This window comes from Rattus rattus, chromosome 7 (genome assembly GCF_011064425.1).
Source record: "Rattus rattus isolate New Zealand chromosome 7, Rrattus_CSIRO_v1, whole genome shotgun sequence".
Taxonomy (NCBI): domain Eukaryota; kingdom Metazoa; phylum Chordata; class Mammalia; order Rodentia; family Muridae; genus Rattus; species Rattus rattus.
The window spans coordinates 123,306,468-123,323,613 of record NC_046160.1 but is presented as its reverse complement, the minus strand read 5'-3'; the positions used below and the strand labels follow the sequence as shown (position 1 = coordinate 123,323,613).

The following is a 17,146-nucleotide window of genomic DNA, read 5'->3' as shown; positions in this document are numbered from 1 at the left end:
CGTGAATCTCTTCTAGGAAAAAAGAAGCTGGGGACTCTTAAATTTTCCTGAATACAGCATCCACTAATGAGTTCAGCAGATCTGATTAGCACAAATATTCAGCCAATGTATCAGAGACCAGCCTTGAGCCCCTAAAGCTCTGCCTGTCCCGCCAGCCTGCTGCTTGTTAGTTAATGGAGAGATGCTTCCTGTATATCTGTAGGTAGAATGAACGGTCTAGTTGTCTTGGTGGGTTTGGAGTCAGTGTGGAACAAGGCTCCGGGCATGCCTGTGAGGAGTCTGTGTGCATGATTAGGTGGGTGGGCCCCCTGAAGTGTGGGTGATGTCATTTGATGGGCTGCTTTCAGGCCACAGAAAAAGGAGAAAGCTGAGCACTGAGCATGGTCGCCTGCTTCCTGCCCCTTTGCCTTCCCCAGCACAGTGTGTGCCTGGACCTAGAGGAAACCCTTCCTTCCTTACATTGCTTCTTGTAAGTCACAGCAACTAGGCACTTCCTGCTGTGTCTCAGCCTTCCGTGACAAATGCCTATCGTAGTGAGCATTAGCACAAGAACCATTCCTTAAGTGTTTCTTTCCCCTTATTAAGAGGTCTGAATTCTTTGCCGAGTACAGGATTCTTTTATAAGTTGGTAATTCTATAATTTGCCTTTTGTTTCACAACTCAGGTCTCTTGTGGTGTGGGCTTGCTTCCGTGTGTGTGTGTGTGTGTGTGTGTGTGTGTGTGTGTGTGTGTGTGTGTGTGTGTGTTGAGATATAGCCTCTCACTTTGTCACCGTGTGGTTCAGGTTGCTGGCTAGTGATTTTTAGTCTCAGTCTCCTGAAGGCTGGGACTACAGGTGTTACTTCCACATTGGTTTGGTTTTCTTATTTATATTGTGTTTATTTGAATAAATATTGTATACACACACACACACACACACACACACACACACACATACACATACACACACACACACGCATGCACGCACGCACGCACGCACTCAAGCTTGTGTGTAGTGTATTTGGAGGCATATGTGTGGAGCCCCGAGGCTAGCTGGAGTCAGTTCTCCCATGGTTATGTGCACTGTAGGATTTGACTCAGGCCCCAGGTGTGGCAAGTGCCTTCCCACTGGGCCATCTCGCTGACTCTGTTGTGTTTTTATAAATCTTCCCATGATTCATTTTTATATCTAGGTGCTATGCTAACACAGTAGTGCTTCATTTTAGCTACAAGGCAATGTAATGATGCAGTTTGGCCAAATACTTGATTCTCTCTCTTTTGTTTTCCAAGACATTTCTTTTTTTTTTTTTTTTTTTTTGGTTCTTTTTTGTTGGAGCTGGGGACCCGAACCCAGGCCTTGTGCTTGCTAGGCAAGTGCTCTACCACTGAGCTAAATCCCAACCCTTTTCCAAGACATTTCTTTGTGTAGCTTTAGCTGTCTGGAACTTCGCTCTGTAGACCAGACTGGCCTTGAGCTCACACACCATCTGCCTCTGCTGCGATTAAAGGTGTGCCACCACCACTGGACTAAATACTGTTTTCTCAAGATGATATTTATCTCTCACATCCTGACGTACTTATGCTAAAATATTTTAAACTTACTTTTATTGCCTTATTATAGGAAACTGAGCCAAAGCTGTCACCTAGCTGGAACCCCAAAATTGTTTATGAGCCACACCCACAACTGACTAGAACTTTACCTGAGATAGCACCGTCCGATCCAGTGCAGATTGGAAGGCTACTGGGCAGGCTGGGGTTGAGTCTCACTTTAAAACAGAACGAAGTGCTTCCAGGAGCCAAGGTCAGTATTTTTGTTTTCTTCCTCCAAACTTCAGGTATTTAGTCTATACGACGGACGATGTGTGGTGGTCGATTGCTGAGAGCTGTTCTGTGAGCAAGTGAGCTTCTATCCTGACTGTCAGTGTTCTGCCTTTGTCTTCCTGCCGTTTTATGAATTGCCCTCTCTCAGGAAGGTCTTTCCCTTGCTAGCTTCTAAGGAGGTTATTAATGGAACAGATATTGTAGGTAGCTGTACGTGCTGAGGGACGGCCCTGCTGTGACAACATCCTTGGGTAACCAGCTCGTGTATGTCTTTGGGGAGCATACGTGCCATTTCTTTTCTTTTTTTTTTTTCCTTCTATTTTTTGGAGCTGGGGACCGAACCCAGGGCCTTGCGCTTGCTAGGCAAGCGCTCTACCACTGAGCTAAATCCCCAACCCACACGCGCCATTTCTTAAAGAAACTTTCATGGGTTCTGTTTTGGCTAGATACAGTTCTTTACATTTGTAAGCTTTGATTTTTATGCAGATGTAAAGTTTTGGACACTGCCTTTAGATTTGTGTAACTGTTGCTTTTAGAGGTCTGCATATTAAGGGGCAGAGGAAAATGTAGCACTTTTTTTTTAAAAATTAATTTATTTTATATATGTGAGTAGTACAGTGTCGCTGTCTTCAGACACACCAGAAAAGGACATCAGATCCCATTACAGATGGTTGTGAGCCACCATGTGGTTGCTGGGATTTGAACTCAGGACCTCTGGAAGAGAAGTCAGTGCTCGTAACCACTGAACCATCTCTCCAGCCCCTAAGTAGCACTTTTGTGTGATGGCATTGTGTTCCAGTTCCAGCCAGTCTTGAGTATTTGGAGACAAGATTGTTCTTGTTGTGTACATTAATGTTTTTACATAGTTACTTGAGTATTTATGTATATTTTGTTTAATGTAAAGAGATGACTATTATCTGGAAACATTAAGTTCTGGAGATCAGCACTGGGCAGCACTGAGCTTGTAAATGGAACTCCTAATGATCCAGCAGGGCAGCATGCCAGATTAGAACTTCAGTCTCTTCAGTGTTCTTAAACCTGAGTCTCTGAGCGTGTGTTCCGACGTCCTTCAGTGCTCTCGTGCCTGAGAGAGTTGTCCTGGGTCTGTGGCATCTTACACATTTAGTTCCAGTGGATGCTTGGAGAAAATGTTGGTAGAAAAGAAGGGGACAGCCTTGGTTGAATTTAGAGAAATTTGTTATCACATTACAGAATGGGAAATGCTGAGTTATTATCAGTGTTCTCTAGCTCCAAAAGAAAGCAGCGAGTACTTTGAATTCCAAATTCAGAATGTACCGTTAATGAAATATTTCTTTGACAATTAGAAATGCAACACCTGATTTTCCATTCTAATAAAACTAGAGTATGATTTAATCCAAGAAACAAAGTTGTCCAGTAACACATTTCCCCACTGTACCCAGCTTTACTTAAGGATATGGCTGGGTGTCAGCAAACACTCAGCTGAGGAGTGCCATGGGTGGCCATGCTGGGAAGGGCCTTTGCCTTTGTGTCTGCTTAGGCTCAGACCTGCTGGGGAGCTGTCATTTTGCTCTGTGGAACAGTCTCCTTGTCTATAATGCAGAAACAGTAATAACTAGAGAGGAAGGCTAGGTGATGGCTCAGTGCTCACCAGACACAACGAGACAGACGGGAGGGAAAGTGTGTGCAGGGAACAAGAAGGGAAGCGCTCATTAGCACTGTTTTCTGTCTGGGTTTCCGCTGTGCCCTCCAGCCTGTGTGTAGAAGGCAGGCTGCAGCCCCATAGGCATCCTCCAGGCGCACTGTGCCGTCTCCATGTGACTGAGCTGGGCCCATAAACTCCGAATAAATTGGTTCTGAGGATTTGGTTGTTCTGAAGGGGGATGATGCTGTATTCTCCATGTGTTCTCTGGTCTCCAAAAGACATGGAGATAGACAGACAGTATGATGCTGGACTCTGACATGGAGTTTATCAGGGTTTTCCCTCCTGCAGCAACAGTTGCAGGTCCTTATGCCTTTTTATTGAGCTTGTGTGAATTAATAATGTTAGGTGAAGCTGCCCAAGACCGGGGTGACACTGTCAGTGCCTTAACTTCTCCCCAGTGCCTGCTGATGAGCCTGTGATGTGTTCATTCTCAACTGCTTTATGTTTTTAAGTTGGATGTCGATGGGCAGATAGACTCCTTCCATCTATTCCTGTCACCGAGGCAGGTACACCTCCTTCTGGATATGTTAGCAGCTATTGCTGGACCAGGCAAGTATCCTCGCTGGGTTATACCTGTAATTCTTGGAACTCTTAGGAAAATTACAGGACACAGATGAGCATGTATTATTTTGGGGTGTGTGACATTAAAGTGTATTGTAAGTAGATATCCTGATTACTTTATTAGATTGCATCTTTTATATTGTGTTGTGGTTTGAATTTGCATTTAGATTATTTGTGCCACATTCATTTTAGAAATTGTTTTGGCTTGTATCTTTGGTTGGGTAACATTGTATTTAATATTTCATATAACGGGGAAAAAAACCGTAATTTTTATACACAGTGAGTTACAGATTATTTTTAGGTACTCATTTTCTAGAGGTGAGAGTTTAGATTCTTGGCTACTTGCTTAAAACTGTTGCTTAGTGGGTGAGGGAAATGAGATTACATTTGAAATGTAAATAAAAAAAATCCAATAAAAAATGGTTGGGGTTGGGGATTTAGCTCAGTGGTAGAGCGCTTGCCAAGCGCAAGGCCCTGGGTTCGGTCCCCAGCTTCGAAAAAAAGAAAAAAAAAAATGGTTAAGCTGGGAACTTTATGGTTAGGGAACAAGAATGATGGCCGCACTGGCTGATGGGACTCCCTGAGGCGGGACTGCTGATGAGGGACTATACCCATTTCCCTCATCTTTCCAACATGATTTAATAAAGGTTGTTGATGAGTAGATTGCATACTGAGGATTTAAAGAAGTTATGACTGATTTTTGTGATTCTTTTAAGATTCTTATGAGATTACTTTAAAGAAATACTTTAAAGTAAGAAAATAATTCTTAAAAAAAAACCCCTCAAAACTGCTGCTTAGACCTCCGATTGGTAGAACAGTGATTTTCTGCTAGTGTGGTCAAGTTACCATTGTTATTGGATAAGTGCGGTTTGGGAAAAAAAGGCTTAAGTAACTAACTACAAATTTAATTTTGCTTTCCTTTTATATATTTGTAGAAAATTCTAGCAAAATTGGGCTAGCTAATAAAGACAGGAAAAATCGACCCATGCAGCAGGAAGATGAGTACCGAATTCAGATGGAATTAAACCGTTATTATCTGAGGAAAGATTCCCTCTCTCTGGGCGTGTCTTCAGAGAAGAGCTTCTATGAGACAGAAACAACTCGTACACCTTCTAGCCGTGGTAAGCAGCCCAGGTAGCCAATACTAGACCTGCATTTTCCCTTATGTGGAATTAGACTTGATTTAGCTACTGTGAAATCGCTTGCAGTGGAGAGCAGAAGACCTGCAGGGTGACATTGGTTCTGTCCTGTTGGCACCTGCACAGCAGGAGGCACCGTGCTACCGTTTCTTGATCTTGTAAGCAATGCTGTTCTCCCTAAGGGAGTCGGTGTGTAAAATGTAGACCGACACACACACCGTTTGGGGACACGTGTCATCTCATCAGTGTGCGCTCACCTGAGTGTGTTCCTTAAGTAGAAAGTGTTGCTGGCCTTTCCGTCTTGCTGGTCTAACTGCCTCGCAGTCTGCTTTACATTACGGGGTTTCAGACTGTATGAGCAAGAGTAACAGTCTGCTGGCATGGAAACGTTGACCAAATCAAAAGTTAAAGCCTACTCAGAGAACTTTTAGACCTGAGCTTGATTTGCACGAAGGTCAGACAATCGCTAGAGAGAAGGCACTGAACTGCCAGTAGGGTCCTAAATGTCTCTGTTCCTCATTCTCATCTGGAAAGTAGCCATATTCACAAGGAACCAGAGACTAGCACAGCTACAGAATTTTATTATTTACAGTGTGGTGCTGGAGACCAAACCCAGGGCCCTCTGTAAGCTGATGCCATTTGAAAATCTGAATTTTAACTTCTCAACTGCTGTGTGACAACTAAGTTTGTTGTATTGCTGCGTGCCATAGAATCCCAGAGAACACTCGAGGGGAGGCCTGATCTGTGGCTGCTTGTGTGCAGTTGCATGTTTACCGTGCTCCGAAGCGCCATGCTCAGGCGTGCTCCTCCTGCAGCAGAGGCGCAGGCTGTGTCTCACACACTTGGAAGGAGGTTCCGGAAGTGTGACTAGGCTTCTTGCAGGGCACACTGGGGGAGTGCATCACCAATGACAGTATCATTCTCTCCAGAAGAGGAAGTCTTCTTCTCCATGGCCGACATGGACATGTCTCACAGTCTGTCCTCCCTCCCACCCCTTGGGGACCCACCACACATGGACCTGGAGCTGTCGCTGACTAGTACATACACCAACACACCTGCCGGATCTCCGCTAAGCGCTACTGTGGTAACGTATTATTAATTTCTTCTGATTTGAAAAAGCTGCTTCTAAGCTCCTAGGCTTTATTTATGTATTTAAAAAACCAATCTTTTGTAGCTTCAGCCAACTTGGGGAGAGTTTGCCGACCACAAAGAACAGCCAGTAAGAGGGCCAGCATTCCAGTCTGACTTGGTCCACCCGGCGTCTTTACAAAAAGCTGGTTAGTTTCCACTGGAGGCTTTGAAAATTTAAAGGAGTAGAGTATCTAAAATAATGTATTTTGCCATTTTTCTCTCCTTCCTTTCAGAATAAACATCTGATCTGTCTGTCTGTCTGTCTGTCTACCTACCCACATGTATCTATCTCTGTATCTGTCTCTATCATCTATCTATCTATCTGTCTTTTCATCTACTTCTTTTCCTGTGTCCCTGGGGATTGTACCCAGGACCTTGCACATGGCAAGCCTGAACTGGGTGCTGTCACATTTTGTGTGTGAGTCTTTCATAAGGTTTCTTTTGGCCTAGGACAGTCACAAAGTTTAGGAAGGAAAGAATAGTTGGACAGTGAAAATATTGAAAAATATTTTAAAAGTTACTTATTCATATTCCTTTTGTTTTTGAGATGGGGGTCATGTAGCTCAGGCTGACGAGCTTTGGTCGCAGTTGAACTCGGACCTCCCGCCTTCACCTCCTGAGTTCTAGGTTAGGTGTGCACCACTGTGCCTGTTCTCATTATTTTACACGTTTAAATACATAGACATTATGGGGAAATATACAATATCTTTCACATCATTGCAATTTAAAACTTTCAGTCAACTATCTGATTTGTGTTTGTGTGATATGTGTGCGTTCATGTGTGTTTGTATGTGTATGGTATATGTATTTGTGTGTTTGAGTGCACAGTATGTATGCATGTGCATACACATGTGTAAGCATATTGTGCATGTGTGTTTACATACATGTTTATGTATATTTTGTGTGTGAATGTGTGGGTGTGCTTATGTACACGTGTGTCTGTGCGTGTTTATATTTGCATGCAATACAAGTGCATGTGTCCCATAGAAACTGGACAGTGCCTAGGCAGTGCTCCATCATCATACACTAGCTTGCTCAGTTGATTTTTCATTGTTTTTATATTGTTTAAAAGAGAATTTCAATTTTGATTCTTCATTTCCCTTTCCAGAATTGGGGATTGAACTTAGTACTTTGAGCATGCTGGGCGATTGCTTTACCAGCTTTACCACTCTTGAACCTTATTCTTCAAAATTTAACCGAACTAATTTAACTGAACTAAGCTTAAAGGAGAATTTGGTGTGCAGATTTTGGTTAATCTTGATTTTTTTTCTCACACAGTTTTATAGTACAAAGATGTGTCCACACATTTCTCCTTACTGAGATAGACTCTCGTACTTCAGGGAAAGAATCCTGCATGGCAGAGGCAGCAGGGTAGCAGTCTATTTAAGATGTCTACTGTTACTCTAACTGCTCTGGGCCTACTCTCCTTAAAGCTCAGGTAGCGTCTTGTCATTCTGACTCATAACTCTGTGTGTTTCAGCTCTCCCCTCTAGGTCTGTTTCTGTGGATGAATCCAGGCCTGAGTTTATCTGCAGGTTGGCTCTCGGCATATTCTCGGTGTCTGTGCTTCACATCGATCCTTTGTCTCCAGCGGAAACCTCTCTGACCGTCAATCCACTGACACGCATGGCCATCGACTTCTTCTCTTGTATAGAAAAGATGGACCCAGCGATATTTTCAATGGGAGATTTTAAGGCTTTCCGAGCAGTCTTTGCAGAAGCTTGTTCACACGACCACCTTAGGTGAACTCTCATGATTACTAAAGATACTTCATAAAGAGCCAAATAGGCACTTCTGCACCTGTTCACCTTGTTTCTGCACTGGTTTTCAATGGACGACAGTCCCTGCAGTGGGAGAACAGTCCCTGCAGTGGGAGAACAGTCCCTGCAGTGGGAGAACAGTCCCTGCAGTGGGAGAACAGTCCTGTGTACAGACAGTTGTGAACTGCCAGTTGTGGGTGCTGGGGTTTGAATCTGGATCTTCTGGAATAGCCTGTGCTTGGTTTTAATCGCTGAGCTATCTCCAGCCCCAATACTGTGTATTTTAATATGTATGGGATTTATAGAATGAGTAAAATGAGTGATATTTTATATAATGTCTGGACAAATATAATTTGTTTTTGGTGACGGAATCTCATGATGTAGTCTAGTCTAGCCTCAAACTTTGAGGCAGCCTGAGCCAACTCTGGACCTCCAGCTGTCTTGCTCGCGCCTCCTGAGGTGATGGGTGTGAGCAAATTCACGTGTGCAAGGCTGCTGCTCTGCAGCCGAGCTGCACTCTCAGCCCTGACACTCTACTCTTAGGACCGACCATAGGACTTCTGATACAATTATAAAAAAACAGTTCCCTCCAGTTTCGTTAGAGTTTGAAACAGCTTCTGATAGAAAGTATGACACAGAAACTGAACCCATCAACTGAAGTTTTTAAAATACTAATTTTTTGTTGCTTGGTTTTTTCAGACAGTCTTTTTTTTTTTTTTTTTTTTTGTTCTTTTTTTCGGAGCTGGGGACTGAACCCAGGGCCTTGCGCTTCCTAGGCAAGCGCTCTACCACTGAGCTAAATCTCCAACCCCCAGACAGTCTTAACTGTCAGAAACACTGGTCTGAAACTCATGGTCTTCCTGCCTCGTCTTCCAGACTACTGAGATTTCAGGTGTTCACAACATGCCCAGCTTGAATGATATGGGTTTTTTTGTTTTGTTTTGGTTTTTTTTTTTTTTGATTGTTTTAAGACACCATTTCATACATTTTATAGTTCTGAATTTTTTTTTAAAGATTTGTTTATTTATTTCATGAATGTGAGTACACTGTGGCTGTCTTCAGACACACCAGAAGAGGGCATCAGATCTCATTACAGATGGTTGTGAGTCACCATGTGGTTGCTGGGATTTGAACTCAGGACCTCTGGAAGAGCAGTCAGTGCTCTTAACCACTGAGCCATCCCTCCAGCCCCAGTTCTGAATTTTTTTAGAAGAAGTGATTTTGTTAAGACAGGGTCTTAGCTTGTAACCTTGGCTGGCCAGGAACTTGGTACATACAAGACTGGCCTCAAACTTGTAGAGATCATCTGCCTCTGCCTCCCAAGTGCTGGCACTAAAGGCGTGTGTGTGCTGCAGTTCCTGGCCAGATCTGAGATATTTTACCCACTGCAGCGTAGGCTTGGGTGCGGAAGAGAGAAGGGCACTGCTGGATGGTGCAGGTGTCCTGGGAGGTGTCCCATAGGGAATGGGAAGCTCACGTGCTTTTGTTAGAGTGTGTGTCATATTTATATGATAACCTTATATCACATCATATAGTAATATCTAACATCGTATACTATTAACGTTTGCATGCTTATGCTATCTTTAATTTAGAAGCATGTGGAGACCCTTAAATGCTTCTTTTGTGATAGATTTATAGGTACTGGCATCAAAGTGTCCTATGAGCAGAGACAGAGGTCAGCTTCCCGGCATTTCAGCACCGACATGTCCATTGGGCAAATGGAGTTTTTGGAGTGTCTGTTTCCAACGGATTTTCATTCTGTCCCTCCTCACTACACAGAGGTAAATGCTGGATCCTCTTTGGAATGCGTTTTAGCTTTGTTTTGCTTTTTAAAGGGATCGAATGAACAACAATACTTTTCTTTAAAATGTTCCAAGGTGATGAAGTGTGTTAATGTTTTTTATCTTTGGTGGTGTTGAAACAGATTTTAAACTACTTCAGTTTAAGGTTATTCTACGAAGTTCCTAAGCAGTGAGGCAGACGAGTTTCCTGCTGTTACTTCATTTTGCTTTTCAGAGTATTTTCTTAGGTACTGAATGCTTGAACCCTCGTCTGCATTCAGCAAATGAGGTGCTGAGTTTCACGCAGTTGGCTGCTGGAGTGGGGCTGGCTGTTCTGACTACTGAAAGCCTGTCTCACCCACAGAACTCCTGTGGTCTGCATGGTTGATTTCAGCTTCCTGGCCTGGGTTTATGTGATTGACCTGAGCTTACTGTTCTAGCTGAAACCCGTCTCCATCCTTGTCTTTAAGCTTCTGACGTTCCATTCCAAAGAAGGGACTGATGCCCACCTTCCCATGTGTCTTCAGCTTCATTATAAACACTCTGAGACTAGAGGACCCCAGGTGAGAGACCTCTGTGTGTGTGGCCACACTTCAGATTGTTGTCTAGCCTTTATTTTGTCACAGCTGTAAGTTTTTAACCTAGTTTTACCATTTTGTTAATAATATTGTGCTTTTTATTTTTTAAAAGGGTAATCAAGCAAGACTTAGTTCAGTTCCTCAAAAGGCAGAATTACAAATTAAATTAAACCCGGTGCGTTGCGAGCTGGATATCAGTATTGTGGACAGGTTAAATTCCTTGCTTCAGCCACAGAAACTCACTACAGTGGAGATGATGGCCTCGCACATGTATGCCTCATACAATAAGCATATTAGTTTGGTAAGTGTGCAAAAAGTTGCCCCTAAGCATAATTAATTAAAATGTACCAGGTACCAGACTCAGCCTGGAGAGGAGCTCTAAGAGGAGTGTGTGGGAGCAGGGATGGGCTGTGTCTGGGGGAAGAAGACGACAAACGATTCAAGTCAAATCGTGGGTCCAACCTGTCGGCCTGTGTTCTGCTCAAGATGGCTCCCTAATCAGCTATCTATAGATAGCTTCTTGGCTCTGTAGTCTGCTCAATTGATCGAGACATCTTCTCAGACTGTACTCTCTCTGTTCTGCTCTGCTATAAACAGCTTTTTCTTACTATTCTAAAAAAAACTCTCTGGTTGAGACATCTAGCTTTCTGCTCAAGACCGCTCTCTCTGGTTGAGACAGCTCGCTCCTATAGTAAAATTACTAAATAGTTCTCTGGATAGCTCCTGGGTTTTCTGACCAGAAAAGCTGCTATAAAAAAATTCTTGGATTTTCCAACCAAGTCAGAAATCCTGTTAGAAAAATTCTGAAAGTAATTCTTGGGTTTTCTGATCAAAATCAGAAAGCCAGAAAAGAATGTAAAAGGGCTGCATTTGCTCTCTAAGTGATCCTTGGGGTTGCTCTCTAAGTAATGCTTGGGATTTCTGGCCGAATCCTACAGAAAAATTCTAAAAGGCTCAAAAATACTGTTCTTGAAGAGCTTTGTTCAGAGTTCAGATAACTCAGCTCTTGTTAGAAAATTCTAACCAAGAACTGCTGTCTGCCTTTTGCTAGCTTATCTTGTGTAGACCGAAAGGCCAGTTTGTTAATGTCCACACCAGTTATTTATTCCAGGGTCCCTCTTGACCATCCCACAAATCAGCATTCCATGACCTTAGCCTTGTGACTGAGGAAAACGATAGCAACTACATTTTCTCTCTCTCTCTCTCTCTTTTTTTTTAAAAGAATTATTAATTTTGTGTATGTGAGTAGTTCACTGTTGCTGTCCTCAGACACACCAGCAGAGGGCATCGGATCTCTTTACAGATGGTTGTGAGCCACCATGTGGTTGCTGGGATTTGAACTCAGGACCTCAGGAAGAGCAGTCAGTGTTCTTAACCACTGAGCCATCTCTCCAGCCCCCCTTTTCTCTTTTTAATATTGTAAAAGAATTTAGAGATCTGAGTGCCTTTGTAAACTTAGCTGGGTGGGACCTTGCCTGGGGATTACCGTTCTGACTGTACCTGGACCTAAATTGGCTCTGTTCTTGACTGACCTTGAACTCAGGAATCTACCTGCCTTTGTAAGCATAAATAAGTGGATTCTTGCCTTGCAATTACCACTCCCTAAATCTTTTTTTCTCCTTCCTTAGTGTCTCTCTGTAGGCTGGCTCATAGTACGGCTTTAGATCTGTGAGGCTCCTAATACATTTCATAGTGCATCCTTATATTTTGCATATTTTTCCAACTTGTGTTTAGAGTCCTTTTCCTCAGCCTTAAAGGCCGTCTTGAAGGTCCCAGCGTTTACTATTTTGCTAAGACATTGCTACACCTTCGCCTCCTAAACCATGCTGTCTCCGATTATCATGGACTCATTGGGAGAACGTTCCTCGGAGGAACATGAAAATATGTACATTATTATAGAAATAAACCTTATGCCCACAGCAGCCATCAACATTTGATATTCATGGGGCAGGAACCATGTCATTTTGTCCCTACAAAGAGTATGCTAGACTCAGCAAATACACTTATTGGGGAAATTAATGAGAAAAGTTCTACTGTATTAAATAGACTATACTAGAGCAATATTGTTCATAGTAGTAAAAATTAGACATTTTAAAATTATTTTTATTTAAAAATTGTTTTTTCTCTTTATTTTTTGAGGTAAGTCTTTCCATAGCACTAGCTATACAGGAACTCTCTTTGTAGACCAGGCTGGCCTTGAACTCAGAGATCCTCCTGCCTCTACTCATGAGTGCTGGGATTAAAGGCATGCACACCACTGCCTGCCGGGTTCTTGAACTGTTGCCTTCTCCTCCTCTACCCCGCTATGCATCGATAGCTAGGTCAGTTTTGGTAATTCTACCAAAGACATCTTGTTGCATTTCTAACAGGTACGCTGTGGTATCAGCTGTATGACGACTCCTCAGGAAGGGTTAAGTCAGAAGGAGGATGTCTTCTGAAATAGGATCCCGTTAATTGGCCCAGGTTGGCAGGAACTTGTGTTCCTCCTGCATCAGCCTTTCTAGGAGGAGAATTCCAGGCACGTGGCACTCTGGCTTCCCTCAGAACCTGTTAAATCTGGACAGAAAAGTCAATATGCAGAAGAGGGATGGTTAGGCAAGGAGCTGACAGCAGTGCGGCACAGTGGGGTCAGGTTTGGTTTTTTTTTTTTTTTTTTATAATTTTGAAAATTACTGTAACATACTCATGCAGTTTTATTTTCATTTCATAAACATGAAGAGGTAAGAAGGAAAGCCCAGGCAGCACAGGAGTGCTTTGGAGAGTCGCTTCTGCTGGGGTCTGGAAGGCTCTTGAAACTGCCCTGGGAGTTCGGTGTTTGGAGTACTGTTCTATAGGATCAGGCCCAGTCCCAGGCTGACAGGCAGCCTTAGTGGGAAGAGGTCAGTGCAACAGCGGGTGCCTGCAGTCGCAGCTGCTCCGGGCTGAAGCAGTTTTGCCCTCAGTTCCTGGTGTTGAAGCAGCGGTCCTTACTTTTCACTGCTTCCTGTTGTGGTTCTTTTAAGTTGTGGCCAGTCTCTGGATCTGCTCTTCACCTCGGCTGTGTGGGCATGGCCACATCAGCCTCTGGATTTTCTTAGTTTTGATTTGAGATTTAAGACTGGAGTTGATGTTAGAAAGCCAAACAGGGAAGAGATAGAATAGATTTATGAATAATCCTGGATTCTAACTTCAGAGAAGCAAGGGAACCTGCTAGAACAGGGCAGGCTGGGGAGAAGTCAGTGGAGGACACCACCTTGGATCCCATCCGGGTCGCCATGACAGGGAGCTTTGTGAGAGGGAGGACATGTTATGGAGAATTAGAAATCAACTTTTGTTTGAATGGATGCTTTTGACCATTGCTTATAGTAGTGACTTTAACTGTAGACATTAGGTCTGGTTCTTCCTTCCAGCCTCATTCTCCCAGAAATAAGACTCAGACTCAATATATTTACTAATGGCCTTGACCATATAGGTGCATTCTTCTCTGACTAGATTATAATATAAAATAACCCATATATTCTAACCTATATTCTGCCACCTGGCTAGTTACCTGTGCCCGGGGACCATGTGTCCATCTCACCACATCTTCCCGGCTGGATCCTCCTCCCCTGGCTCTGTCTGCCTTCTGCCTCCTGTATGTCCCACCTCCTACTTTCTGCCTAAACCATAGGTCATCAGTTTTATTATTGAGAGGTGTCGTGTCCATATAGGTATAGGATACTCTATATTCAGCCTTATTGGATTGGTTAATAGGCTAGTTTGTTCCTTTCTTTCCTTGTACTTTTTGGTGAGATATGGTTTGTTCTGGGTGCTGTGGCATGTGGGGAGTGGTGCTGGTGCACACTGGAAAGCTGAGCATTCCTCATCCTGTTTCAGCACAAGGCTTTCACGGAAGTGTTCCTAGATGACTCGCACAGTCCTGCAAACCGGAGGCTGTCAGTACAAGTTGCCACCCCAGCACTGCACCTCTCTGTTCGCTTCCCTATTCCCGATCTTCGATCAGACCAGGAGAGAGGACCCTGGTTTAAGAAGTCTCTGCAGAAGGAGACCCTTCATTTAGACTTCACAGATCTGGAGTGTCAGACGGAGTGTGTGGGAGGATCCACCCCAGAGCAAACCAAACTGGAGCTGACTTTCCGAGAGCTGTCTGGTAAGACCGAGCGCACTGTCCAGTGTGTGTTCCCAGAGCAGCCTACATTAGAACGCTGCTCCTGACAGCACCTAAAATGGCAAAATGGGGACACAGAGAATAGAGCAATAGCCTTCCCCCCAGAATTGTGTGGAGAGTTTAAAAAAAAAAGACAGCAAGGCAGCGACTGATTTGCTTTGGTGACTGCCATTCTCATCTTCTGTAGGAACGAGAGCATTAGCCTTTTCTGTCGTCACAGACCACTTACTGTGTGCGATAGAGGCATGTAGCCTGAGTCTCTGCTGGGTCCTGTACATGCAGGTCACAGACATGCTGTCCTTTCCTTTCTCTGTCATTGCCCACTGTGACTGAAGAGGATGTCTCTCCCTAGCTCACAGTGCTGAGGGCAAATCTGACACCTGAGTCCTCGGTCACCACACTAACTCCCTTCTGGGGACATCATGGTAAAGCATGGCATAGACTAACCTGCAGGTTGGTCAGCAGAGTGGGTGAAAAGTCTGCCCCTTTGGCTCCTGCCTCTGCCACCAGTTCCCCTTGCCCGTTCTGATCTCTGAGTTTGACAAGTTTCTGTTGATCCTTAAGTGGGCATTTGCCTGCCACATCCAGGAGCAGATGTTTACAGGCCTTCTGCTGCTCCTCCTCGCTGTGACTGTAGCTTTCTGGTTTAGAAGGGGGTTGTGAAGGTTATTCAGGGAGAAACCAGTGTGGTAGGTACATGCATATACGAGGTACCCGCCAAAGTGTGCTTACTCTATGTTTATGTTTTCAGTGCTCAGTTAGCCGCATAGGCTTTTCTCTATCTCTTCTGCCACACTGGAGACTGGCTTCAGGGTCGTACATGCTGGACAATTGCTCTGCCTCTGACTTACAGCTCTAAGCTATGAACTTTTCTTCTGGGAAGAAATAACTGGGGCTAGAGAGATGGCTGAGTGGTTAAGAGGACTTGCTATAAAACCTCAAAGACCCAAGTCCAGATACCAACACCTGCATAACATGCTGGGTGTGGTCTCACATGTCCGAAAGTGGGTGGAAGGTGTCCTTGGGACTTGGCGCCTGCCAACTTAGTCGAAAAAGTTCATACTCCTGCCTCAAAGGAATAAGATGCTGAGAAAGAGTTTACCTGATTCCTCAAGTACACACAAGAAATAGTTACCAGTACTCAGTAGGTGGTGATTGGACATGTTTGCTATAATTATGTGTCGTACATATGAAATACTAGTGAGGATTTTGTTTGAATAAGAACTGGCATATTTATTTGCACGTCATGCCTAGCACAGGTCACGTTAAAGTAGGAACGAATGAGTGGGTACTGCAGAGGTCTGAATGGTGAGGTCCTCAGCGTTCGAGAAGCACATTGCTGTAAACCATCTCGGTTCTGTAGGGTCATTCCAGGAGGAGAAGGGAGGGCCGTCTGTCAAGTTTTTCCATGTGTGTGGTGGAGTCGACGGAGATACAGCGTCCTCAGATGACTTTGACTGGCCTCGGTAAGCAAGTGCGGGGCGTGTGGGATTGTCAAAAAGTCCGTCCGTCCATCCTTCCTTCCTTCCTTCCTTTATTGTGTTATGTGCCGTGAAGTCTTTATGGGCTTTATGTTTATAGTTCAGTCTAATCAAATTGACATTTAATCAGTGTTCACTGTGTAAACTTGCTTATTCTTAGTCCTTGACTTTTCAAATTATCTTTGCAATCAGAATGGTACTGAAAATAAATCCACCAGCCATGCATTCCATTTTGGAGAGAATAGCAGCAGAGGAAGAGGAAGAGAATGATGGTCACTACCAGGAGGAGGAGGAAGGAGGAGCTCACTCCCTGAAAGATGTCTGCGACCTGAGGCGGCCAGCCCCATCTCCCTTTTCCTCTCGCAGAGTAATGTTTGAGAATGAGCAGGTAAAAAGTGTGGCGAGCACTGCAGGGTGGTTATCCTGATTGGCCATGGAGAATGCTTCCCTGCTTCCTCTGCCCTCCCCTTCCCTCCTTTTCTCTCTGTGTCTCGGGTTAGTTTCGAACTTGTGACCCTCTTGCTTTCACTTCCAAGTTGTGCGATTACAGCTTGTGCACTACACTCGGCTAGTTCTTTAGTTTTGAAAGACCACTATAATCCTGACACTTGGGAAGTGGAGGCAGGAGGATTGCAAGTTTGAGACCAGATTGGGAGATATTACGAAGACCCTCCCGTACAAAGAACGGAACAATAAGATCACCAGCAGCAAGAACTCCCAAGTAGCAATAGCAACAACATAAATATCCGTGTGTTTTTTATACTTCTTTGTAACTCTTGGTATCTGTTCTTCCTGATGTATATTCTCCCTAGTTAAAGGTCATGTTTTATTTATTTGCTCACATAGTAAATGTTATAGTAATTTTAAAAATGCTGCTACTATTTTAAACTATTCTTTGATGTGCTTTCTCACATTACACTGTTCTGTTTCAGATGGTGATGCCAGGAGACCCTGTGGAGATGACGGAGTTCCAGGATAAAGCCATCAGCAGCTCACACTATGTGCTGGAACTTCTGCTGCCCAACGTTCACCTGACCCTGCCCAACAAAAGCTTCTATGAGAAGCTGTACAACAGGTGAGTGCG

At 43.9% G+C, this 17,146-nt stretch overlaps 1 protein-coding gene across 1 annotated transcript in view; it reads left to right on the top strand.

Annotated features, from left to right (window-relative positions):
• Nucleotides 1-17,146, top strand: part of Atg2b (autophagy related 2B) — a 70,097-nt gene that overhangs the window by 21,323 nt on the left and 31,628 nt on the right. Inside the window, exons 6-18 of the mRNA XM_032908381.1 lie at nucleotides 1,601-1,780; nucleotides 3,937-4,033; nucleotides 4,981-5,166; nucleotides 6,114-6,268; nucleotides 6,359-6,461; nucleotides 7,796-8,057; nucleotides 9,706-9,856; nucleotides 10,327-10,419; nucleotides 10,547-10,735; nucleotides 14,290-14,563; nucleotides 15,945-16,047; nucleotides 16,255-16,450; nucleotides 16,995-17,137. Of these exons, the coding sequence (XP_032764272.1) occupies nucleotides 1,601-1,780; nucleotides 3,937-4,033; nucleotides 4,981-5,166; nucleotides 6,114-6,268; nucleotides 6,359-6,461; nucleotides 7,796-8,057; nucleotides 9,706-9,856; nucleotides 10,327-10,419; nucleotides 10,547-10,735; nucleotides 14,290-14,563; nucleotides 15,945-16,047; nucleotides 16,255-16,450; nucleotides 16,995-17,137 (2,132 nt within the window). The remainder of the gene's footprint in view (nucleotides 1-1,600; nucleotides 1,781-3,936; nucleotides 4,034-4,980; nucleotides 5,167-6,113; nucleotides 6,269-6,358; nucleotides 6,462-7,795; nucleotides 8,058-9,705; nucleotides 9,857-10,326; nucleotides 10,420-10,546; nucleotides 10,736-14,289; nucleotides 14,564-15,944; nucleotides 16,048-16,254; nucleotides 16,451-16,994; nucleotides 17,138-17,146) is intronic.